The sequence below is a fragment of the Brassica napus genome, chromosome C4, assembly GCF_020379485.1.
Source record: "Brassica napus cultivar Da-Ae chromosome C4, Da-Ae, whole genome shotgun sequence".
In the NCBI taxonomy this organism is placed as follows: Eukaryota; Viridiplantae; Streptophyta; class Magnoliopsida; order Brassicales; family Brassicaceae; genus Brassica; species Brassica napus.
The window spans coordinates 57,438,407-57,448,547 of NC_063447.1; the positions used below are offsets into that span (position 1 = coordinate 57,438,407).

General features: G+C 37.3%; 5 protein-coding genes and 1 non-coding gene across 7 annotated transcripts in view; 4 read left to right on the top strand and 2 right to left on the bottom strand.

Annotated features, from left to right (window-relative positions):
- The first annotated feature begins 1,095 nt into the window (after window positions 1-1,095).
- On the top strand, window positions 1,096-3,262 carry LOC106450193 (ADP-ribosylation factor GTPase-activating protein AGD10-like). The gene is made up of 7 exons (XM_048755017.1): window positions 1,096-1,290; window positions 1,435-1,553; window positions 1,654-2,068; window positions 2,155-2,433; window positions 2,633-2,758; window positions 2,829-2,930; window positions 3,018-3,262. Exons 1-7 carry the CDS (start codon window positions 1,222-1,224, stop codon window positions 3,102-3,104), a joined length of 1,197 nt encoding a protein of 398 aa, XP_048610974.1. The 5' UTR covers window positions 1,096-1,221; the 3' UTR covers window positions 3,105-3,262.
- A 410-nt stretch (window positions 3,263-3,672) lies between these two features.
- Window positions 3,673-5,199, top strand: LOC106450378. Its single transcript, XM_048755018.1, has one exon. The coding sequence runs from the start codon at window positions 4,315-4,317 to the stop codon at window positions 4,615-4,617; it is 303 nt and encodes a 100-aa protein (XP_048610975.1). The 5' UTR covers window positions 3,673-4,314; the 3' UTR covers window positions 4,618-5,199.
- TRNAM-CAU lies at window positions 5,038-5,122 on the top strand. Its single transcript is given in 2 exon segments — window positions 5,038-5,075; window positions 5,087-5,122. It is a non-coding gene; the product is annotated as a tRNA-Met (tRNA).
- A 1,047-nt stretch (window positions 5,200-6,246) lies between the features above and the next one.
- On the top strand, window positions 6,247-7,957 carry LOC106447305 (protein HAIKU1-like). 2 transcript variants are annotated; one of them, XM_013889202.3, is made up of 2 exons: window positions 6,247-7,649; window positions 7,727-7,957. In XM_013889202.3, the coding sequence occupies exon 1, from the start codon at window positions 6,606-6,608 to the stop codon at window positions 7,647-7,649; it is 1,044 nt and encodes a 347-aa protein (XP_013744656.1). In that variant the 5' UTR covers window positions 6,247-6,605; the 3' UTR covers window positions 7,727-7,957. The 2 variants fall into 2 exon arrangements, with proteins under 2 accessions (XP_013744656.1, XP_013744655.1); XM_013889201.3 differs by having other exon boundaries at window positions 6,248-6,407; window positions 6,594-7,957.
- Window positions 7,958-8,189: 232 nt separating this feature from the next.
- LOC106447307 (multiple organellar RNA editing factor 6, mitochondrial-like) lies at window positions 8,190-9,459 on the bottom strand. Its single transcript, XM_013889203.3, has 4 exons — window positions 9,035-9,459; window positions 8,834-8,931; window positions 8,689-8,754; window positions 8,190-8,499 (listed from the first exon to the last, which is right to left on the bottom strand). Exons 1-4 carry the CDS (start codon window positions 9,415-9,417, stop codon window positions 8,354-8,356), a joined length of 693 nt encoding a protein of 230 aa, XP_013744657.1. The 5' UTR covers window positions 9,418-9,459; the 3' UTR covers window positions 8,190-8,353.
- Window positions 9,460-9,577: 118 nt separating this feature from the next.
- Window positions 9,578-10,141, bottom strand: part of LOC106363055 — a 39,982-nt gene continuing 39,418 nt past the window's right edge. The window contains exon 7 of the mRNA XM_048755020.1: window positions 9,578-10,122. Within this exon, the coding sequence (XP_048610977.1) occupies window positions 9,751-10,122 (372 nt within the window). The 3' untranslated portion in view covers window positions 9,578-9,750. The remainder of the gene's footprint in view (window positions 10,123-10,141) is intronic.

Below are 10,141 nucleotides of genomic sequence, written 5' to 3' on the forward strand. Positions count from 1 at the left end.
CTTCTGTGGCTCTTGGCTACAAATATTGTTACACATTTTATAGGTTGTTCAGTCTCGAACCAACTCTAGAGTTTTCTTTCTTGTTATGGATTGGGCCATATCATCCGAAGACATTGCACCCGCCTATTGGATCCAACACTCAATCATCATCGACATAGAATTATCCACTCTTCTTTAGCTCCCTTTCCAAGCAACCTCTTACATGGTTGGCACAAGCGAAGCTCATGCATCTTCAACAATTAAAGCTACTCCCTACTGGATTTTTTAGACTTTTCACACATATAAAAAAATAATTAATGCAGCAATACATATTTTGATTTGTGTGTAAAAATTCAGTTTCCTATAATTTTAAACCAATAGTTTTAAAAACCTTTTTTGAATTTAACAATTTGTTCTTTTAACTTAATAAATATGCGTTGGAAACCTAAAAAAATCTAGCTTTGTGAAATTTTTTTTTCTAAAACATTCAATTGATGGAGTATATTTATTTTGTGCATTTACACGGGTATTTGTCGTAAAAATGATGAGATGCATGTATTTTTTTATGAAAGGTTTTGATATATAGAGATTAGTTAGTTGACAACAATCTAGCTAAGGCTCTGATTAATACAATATCATGGGATTTTGTGTTTATTAATTTGTTTTTTGAACGGGGTCGTGCCTGACTATAGGCTGATCAAACACATGCTTGGAGTCCTGACGTGTATAAGTATTTTAAGGGCCAATTTTTTAACAAAGTGTGGTTAGTTTTACTGGTATTTGTCCAATTCTTTCCTAGAAAGGGTTGGAGGTTGAATTTTAAATTAGATTTTTTTAACTACTGATTTCGGAAAGAAACAAAAAAATTAAAGGTAGAAAGCGTTGAGCTCCACGGTTTAAAACAAAACAAAAAGAAAAAAGAAACAAAATGTACAAGGGTTGATTAACTACCTCTCGTAATGAGGTAAATGCAAAAATGGCTCGTTGAGTTAACAACCTCTCGTTACCGTTAAGACTCCTACAAATTAAAACGCGCGAGAGATGATTTTAAAAAGGTTATTTCGGTCATTTCACAATTCCCACATGTCACGCAACGTTCTGTATTTATAAACCCATCGATTTCTTCCGCAACTCTCCAAAACATAAATAAAATAAAATCACTCTTCCTCTTCTCATTAGATTCAAAAAGTTTTCAAATCTCCGGAGCTTTATTTCTGGAGAATAAATAGTTTCCTCCTTACAATGGCGTCAGAGAATCTGAATGATAAGGTTGCTGTCTTCAAGAAGCTAAAATCAAAATCTGATAATAAGGTATCACGTATTCTTTGATCCGATTAAAATCTGGTGCTTGGTCAATTTTTTCTCGCCCAAAATAACACCATTTAATATTTGTTTCGTCCTAAACTGTCACTCCATCATATTTATACTTGGCGCCTTTTTTTTTTATCTTTGCAGATTTGTTTCGACTGCAATGCAAAGAGCCCAACATGGGCTTCCGTTACTTACGGGATCTTTCTATGCATCGATTGCTCTGCTGTTCATCGCAGTCTTGGCGTCCACATCAGCTTCGTCAGGTCATTCATTTGTAACAATGTTCTTAGGCTGTGTGTCATGTGTTCCTTTTGATTTATTCTAGACTTGTATTGAAAATGTAGATCTTCCATCTTTCTTTAGGTCTACAAATTTAGACTCATGGAGCCCTGAGCAGTTGAAGATGATGGTGTACGGAGGAAACAGCAGGGCGCATATCTTCTTCAAGCAGCACGGTTGGAGCGGAGAAGGTAAAGCCGACGCTAAGTATACCTCCAGAGCTGCTGAGTTTTACAAACAGACTCTTGCAAGAGAAGTTGCCAAAAGCAACGCCGAGGAACTTCTTGATGTGCCTCCTTCTCCTGATTCGACGACGACGACGCAAGTGCCCAATGGGCTCTCCACCATCAAAACCACTGAAGAAGCTTCTAAAGAGAGTAATAATAATAATACTAAGGTTCCCGTCTCACCGAGAGTCTCTAAGTCCGTTAAGAAACCTCTTGGTGCTAAGAAGACAGGAAAAACAGGAGGGCTTGGTGCCCGGAAGCTAACTACTAAGGTCAGTAACGTGCTTGACACTCCATAGATTATCTTGTGTGTTTGAGAACTTACATAAGGTTTTTTTTTTTGTTGGGAAAATTGTAGTCGAGCGAGACACTTTATGATCAAAAGCCTGAGGAGTCTGTTGTTGTACAAGCGGCTTACTCATCAGCTAACAGTTCACCATCGGCTAAGTCAGCTAGGTCATCGTTTTCCTCTCGTTTTGATTACGCGGACGGTGTTCAAACAAGAGAGCAATACATGAGCAATGGACCTCAAGTGTTTGGTCATGTAGCTCCACCGAAATCAACAGGCTTCTTTGAGGAGTTTGAGATGAACGGAGGAGGCGGGTTTCAGAAGAAACCAATCACAAGTTCCTCAAGAGTACAACACTCCTTCTTCCCTCTTTTTTTTTAATAAAATAAATTTTATAAAAACAACCCTAAACGGGAATAACAGTTTCGATTACAAACCGACTCGAACAAAATTACTCAGTTTAAAAAAAGAGGAAAATTCTTCCCTCTTATGTCATTAGTCTTAGTTAAACCGTTTGTACTTACCTTCTCTAGCATTTATACCACAGATTCAAGAGACAGATGAAGCGCGGAAGAAGTTTTCAAACGCGAAATCAATCTCCTCCGCTCAGTACTTCGGTAATGAGAATAATTCCATGGACCTTGAGGCCAAGAGTTCATTAAAGAAGTTCCATGTACGTCTCCTCATTTGCCTTAGATAAACACTCATCAGTACTAGTTGTAACAATCTCATTTTAAAAACAGGGTTCAACAGCAATCTCTAGTGCTGAGCTGTTTGGAGATGATGATGGAGATTTTCCTCTGGATCTCTCCGCTGGTGATCTTATCAACCGCCTCTCTCTCCAGGTCTAGCCTCACTTCTCTATCCTTTTAAGTTCAGGCTTATTTTGTAGGTATCAAGTAATGAAACCATATTGTTTTATATTGTGTCAGGCTCAGCAAGACATGTCGTCGTTGAAAAACATGGCAGAGGAGACAAAGAAGAAGCTCAGCTCTGTTGCTTCCAGCTTATGGGTCTGAAAGGTTTATGTTTTAATTATCTTAAGACCCAATCCAGTGCACATTCATTTTCTTTTTCTTATACCCTTTACCATTTCCAAGTCATTTGATTCTATTCTTGTACTAGGGGGAAATTATAACGTAAACTATGTTTTGTTTTGTTTTGTTTTATTGAAAATATCAATATTTTGTACAAATGAGATTATGTTTTTGTAAAATTGTCATTAAATAAAAATATGTGGTGTACATGAACAAAAGTCTTATGAGATTGATGAAACTAAACGTGTTTGACGTTTTTTCTTGGATGTATTATACTTTATTCGGAAATGATTCTTTATTACTCATGTCCAGCACTAATTATAAGCTCCAACTAACATGTCCTTGACCTCTTACAAGGAGTTTATGTCAGCCTTGCCACGCACTAGAATCTTTACCACGGCTCAAGTCACTTTTAAGCTTAAGTACTGACCATCAGTAAAAGTTGTAAAACTTGTTGAAAATGAAGAAACCATGATGTACAAACTCAATATGTTAGATTACTCTTAACTAGTAGACCATATATTTTGCTAAATTCTAAGAAAAGTATGAACGTTACGTCACTAAGTGAACAAGAAGATTTTCAACGTGAACGAATGTAGAGCCATGAAGATATTTCGAAATAAGATAAGATATGAAACATTTAACATTACGTTGTTTAAGAAGGAATAACTCACAACAGCAATAAAAAATTCTTGTTAGCTTTTCAAAGGAAAAGAGGAACAAATCTCTAACATAAAATGAGAAATCATGAGCGATAATACATTTAAATGTTTTCAACAATTAAATTTTTAATAACAAACAAACAAAACATGCTAATGTGTCTCTTGCATATTGATAGTAGGGATCTTTTTGTTAAAGAAATAGAAATCTAGGGTTAAACTTTAAGCTGTAAGATAAAAATAGAATCACCAACAAAACTTCTTTTTGTCCACCAAACGATTAAACACTAAAAATAAGCAAACTCCGACCCAAAAGGCTACATTTGTTTCTATTATCTATCTTTATTTACAACCAAAAAAAAATCTTGTCAACCAAGCAACCAGAAGGTCCAGAACCCTAGAAGAAACATCACCAAAAGGTTGTCATTTAGAATTTTCCCCTTTTCTTATCAATACACAAGCAAATCAAAAACCAGAAGATAACACCTTTCGAAAATCTCATTGTCGATTCTATAACGGCAAGAAACAAAAATATGAGCCTAAACTGCCTTGCCTGCCACATCCTGCAAAGATCAAACTCGGACATAGATTCAAACATTACTGAAAACTTCGTAATTCCAGGATATAAAAAGATGGGAAGGAAAAGACCAACTTTGCCCGTAGTGAGACGGGTCAAAACGGGACATCGCAGGCTACATAGTGCGGAGGCCATTGTCTGTGGGGATCTTGACGAGCCGAAGCTGGTCAGAAGCAGTGGGATCAGAAGGGATTGGAGCTTTGAGGATCTAAAGAAACAAAGAGATCAGATAAGAATTGTAGAGACAATAAAGGAATAAGACAGATATCATTTCCTACGTTTCTTCTAATTAATGTTCTTCTTGTTGTTAACTTGTTCTATTCCTTTCAAATTATAAGGACAATCCGCAAAACGTAAGATTTTGAAAATTGATGTTCTGTTCTCATCCATGATCAAAAGTATATGTTTTAGCGCAAACACTCGTACGGTAAATACTAAACATATGTTTCTGTAAGGCTTTTGTACACGTTTAGCTTCTTCCTCAATTTCAACACCATAAAGGGTCAATGAAATTCTAAAAGCTAAAACACAGTAGCTTTCTCCTCAAAGTTTCAATACCATAGATTGATTTTTTGCAGACCAAAACATTGCCAATCAGCAACAGAAAATAAATACAGATTATTAGCGTAAATGTGTACATGTATTATATATTAGGAAAAAGATAACTATATCATCAAATGGGGTGGTGGCGCAGTTGGCTAGCGCGTAGGTCTCATAGCTATTGAGTGATCCTGAGGTCGAGAGTTCGAGCCTCTCTCACCCCAATTTCATTTTAGTGTCAGCGTTCAGTCAATCATGTTGTGTTAACTGTTCAAATAGAGAAAGTTATGCTAATCTTTTTCCTGTGAAACTCATTTAAAGGGGGATAAAGTTTTCTCTCAGCAAAAAGCTATAAAGCTGTTTTCTGTTTCGTTATTATTTTTATTTTAAAATAATTTCTATTTATAAACCAGAGCATTAATTTAATCAATCAAAACGGTCAATTTCCGTTGCAATAAAGACTGGTATGCAATTATGCATTACTCTCATTTTTGTTTGTAAATGCATCATACATTGTTGTCATATCTAGGATTGGACAAATATTGGTAACTTTTGATTCGATTTGTTATTTGTTTCTGTTCGATTTTAAAAATTCGGATATCAATAATTTTACGAAACAAATCAAATATTAATATACAATATTCATTAAAAGAAGTAAATCAATCCTATTATTTTTAGAAACGAATATCCGATCTTTTATATGCGTATATATATATATATATATATTATTTGAATAATATATTTTATATAAGTTTTACAATTTTTTATTGATTAAAATTATTATTAGTTATTAGAATTTAAAATTAAATAATATGTTTCTAATAAATATTATTTGGATTATTTATTTATTTTTTAATTTTATTTTATTTGTACGAATCGAATCAGATATTCGGTTAAAAATATAAAAAATTTTGGATATCCAAAACATCGAATAGTTATGGATCAAATTGGATCAGATGATAGTCAAACAAAAAGAATCGGATCAAGAATACCTTCAATTTGATCTGTGTCCATCCTTTGTCATACCCTAAAAATAAATTTTAATGAACAGAAAAAGAATTAAAATTTTGAAAATAAAACTACAATAACTGCAAAACCTGATATGGTTTCCTCATAATTTACCTTCTTAAATAGGAATCGAATATTAATTTCATGAAACGAATATATACTTTCTAGATTAGGAGAACGCTCTATTTGAATGTAAAAACAACCTTTATACTTTGGATTTTTTCGTTTGACTTTTTTTTTTTTTGTTAAAGCCAATTAAAAACACACACACACATTGGGACGATCTGGACACGTCAGATCCACGTCACTCCAGACAGAACACGAATTAAAAAATAAATAAGACACGACCAAGTGGAAATCTCAAAATTTTCAATCTCATTTCTTCTTCGTTGACAGAAATTAGGGTTCATTTGAATTATCCTTCTATCCCTCTCTGCTCTGAAGATCTGATTGAAATCAGGCTCCGACCTCTAGTGGGTCTCCTCGGATCCGAATACTAAGGTGAAAGACCTGAACTTTTTTGCTCGTTATCACTTTTCTCTTGGGCAGAGCATTGATAGAGTATCAGAATTGTAGTTCTTTGGAAGTGTTATGCTTTAGTGTCTGCCAAAGGTTTGGACTTTAGCTGATTAAAGATCATTATCCGATCATATTTGGTTTTCTGTTGGATGTTTTGTGGATTGGTAGTGAGGTTTTAAGATGGATAGGCCTCGACAAACTGATCATTTGGGTGTGAATAAGACTGGGAAGAACATCAGAAAGAGTCCCATCCACCAACCCAACTTCGCTGCAAATGCTAATGCCACGGTCCATGCCCCTGCAAGGCCTCAAGCGCAGCCTCAGGTTTACAGCGTTAGCAAGAACGACTTTAGAAGCGTTGTTCAGCAGCTTACTGGCTCTCCTTCGCGTGAAAGCGTTCCTCGCCCTCCTCCTCAGAACAATAACTCACCGAGGCCTCAGAATACTAGGTTGCAAAGGGTTAGACCGGCACCTTTAACGGAGATCAACCGTCCTTCGCTTCCTCTCCCTAACATGCCTTTACAGCATCGTCCTCACAGCTTCGTCCAACCGCCTGTCCCACAAGGCACACAACAACCAGTGATGGGTCATGGGGACCTGTCTTGGTCTAATACAGCTGAGTCTCCCATCTCAGGGTATATGCGTTATCTTCAAAGTTCACTTGGAGATCCAGGTCCCAGTGGTAACCATATTCAGCCAGGTCATGAACAAAGACCATATATACCAGCTCAGTCTCAGCCTCCGCCTTCGCCTCAAACTCAGCCACAGCCACTACAGTCTAGTCAATATCAACCACCACCAGGGTTAGTTCCTAGCCCCGTGCCGCGGAATCTTCCTTTCCCTCAGTTCAATGGTCCTGTACCTGGCACGCCCACTCTTCCCTCTCCAAGGTTCAATCAGATGTACGGTGGCTTTCCTTCTCCTCGGTACGACGGTGGTTTTCCTTCTCCTTGGTATAACAGTTTTGGACCATTACCCTCTCCTACTGGTTACCCGAACATGTTCTCTCCTAGATCACCTTACCCACTGCTATCACCGGGAGTTCAGTATCCACAACCACTTAACCCGAACTTCTCGTTTTCACAGCTAGCTCAACCAGGAAGTCACGGACCCGGTGCAGGTGCAGGTCCTTCTCAGCCACCTCCATCTCCAGGGCTCATGTTCCCGCCATCTCCATCAGGGTTCTTCCCAATCCCAAGTCCAAGATGGGGTGGTGGTTACTAGGTACTCTCTCTCTTCAGGCTCTTGTCCGGTTAATTGAGTTACGTAAATCACTTCATGTTTTTCTCATCTCTCCCTAGGTTAGTAGTCTGTACTATGAAAGGAGCTTAATCTTCAGAGGCTACAGTAGAATAGACACAGCAGCTGCATAGATGTGTAGATCGCTAAAAGGTGATCTTGTAGGGATTTTGTTCTTTTTATAGGTAAATGCTTTACTTGAGAACCTTGGGATGATGATGGTTACTTCTTTTATTTTGTACACACTCTTGGACAAAAGTCAGTTTATATGATTTTGGGAATTTTTAAAGCAAGTTATCTCTGTGTTTTCACTCTAAAAATCATTATTAATGAACTTTCATTCGTCAGAAGAATACTTAATGTTAATGACAAAATAAAATGAGTTAGAATCAATTAAAAAATATTTGGATATAACATTTTTAACTCCACTCGACAATACTCAGCATTTACTATTTTCTAAGTAGATGAAGAAACAGACGATTGATAAATAATACTAAGAGGTACTATTGAATAAGCTTAGCGCGATCGAACAGAAACAACATAATCCATAATACCATCATCACCATGATCACAATTTACATTATTCGTATAGAGTGGAGCAAATAACAAACACCAAGAAAGGCAATACGAACGAAGTTCAAAAGGGAAAGGAGATGTTTAGCAAAAGACTCTTGAGTACTGAAGGTCTCTTAACGCATGGTATCTCTCCGTCGAACATTTCTGGTTTTGTCATTGTACCTCGGTTTATCAGAGCTTCTTTGAGTCGTTAACTCCAGTATCTTCCTCTGTCTCTCTGGTGGTCGCGGAACTACTTCTCCATTCACAAACAACTCAGCTGCAGATTTGATTTGATTAGCTATTGGCTAGAGAAAGCACTTAACAAGTTCAATCATTCATACACATGAACAATGTTTTGCGTGAAAAATAAAAGAGTTCAAAGTTTCATTTTTTTTTTAATGCGATCCGACAAATCTGATGGATTATGACACAGGAAATAAAAGAAATAATCTTTCGATGAACTTACCTCCGTAGTCTTTGTACTCTGGATCAACATAAGAATCCGGAAGCACGAAGAGAACACCAGGAATCCCTGAAAACTCACAACAACCAAGATACATCAATAACACAATCATCTCGCTCCCAAGTTGTGTGTCGGAAATGAGACATACCTTCGAGTTTATTTGATGTCTCCTCATCGATCTCACAACCAAACCCAAAGTACCTCTCGCACGAGACATTATAGATCTTCCTCTTAGCTTCTTCCTCACTAATAAACCAAACCAAAACAAAACTCAAAATGCATTAGTTACTTGTAGTGAATTCTAACGAAACAAAGGATTGTAAGAAGATGGGCAGAAACAAAATCTTACCTTCCGACAATTTTGGCAAGTGTCTGAACATAACAATCGATCATCTGCTGTCTACTCGCGTTTTCGCCGCCGGGCTTCTCCATGACGATGAGCCAATGCTCGTAGTCGCAGCCGGGAAACAGCGGCGCCATCTCCGTAGGTGCTCTGTCGCTGAAATTGGATCCGGATTTGAGCGGGGAATACGATCCACCGGACCTATCCATCCGGGTCCGGATCGTCGTCAAACGGGTTGAAGCATCAGGGATGAATCCCATGGCTTGGAACAGCGCCGGTGAGGATCGACGGGAGATGAGGTTAGAGCGAGAAGGAGCGGCGGCTCTGGAGGTGGAGAAGAAACGATTTGCGACGCGCGAGGCGGTGGAGCGGGAGAGGAGCTTCGCCATTGAGACCGGTGACCTCTCGGTGATGGTGGAGACTAGGGTTTAAGGGAGGGGATACAACATTGTGGGCCTGAAGTTTTTATTAATGGGCCTTATCATCTCTATATATAAGGCTCATTTAAACGAGACAAATATCAAAGTTAATGTATATACAGTATTCGTTTTATGATTTTCCTGTGATGGTTTTGTTTTGTTATTTGGTTACTAATAATGTTCAATGTTTAATAGTTAAACAAAATTTCATTAAGAAAGCAAAAATATTTTAGATGGCTTTTATTATTTATGTTTTAAAAAGTTGATATAAATTGGTTGGTACATACACATATATAGAACTCGTCAATAGCTACATCTGCCACCTGGTCCTCCATAAGAGAAACACATTCCATTAGATCCGATATAACCTAAATATGTAACCCTAAAGCATTCAAAGTAATCAGCGTAAAGTCTTAGCTTTTTTTCTTCAATATAAGCTCTTTTGTAGTTAGAGTCTATAATGAAGACATTTTTAAAGTGCGCCGTCTTTAGAAAATCTGCAACTGGAAAATATCCATTTCCCATCGGAGGGCTTATCTCAGCGGTGGACATAAATGTATTTCCTCCATATATCACCTGAGAAGCTCCTTTGTTTAACTCTGTAAACAGTTCCTTGGGCCAGTAACCAATTACTTCATTATCTAGTTTAAGTCCCCAGTTTCCTGTGGAGATATCCTATTATATATGAAGCAAT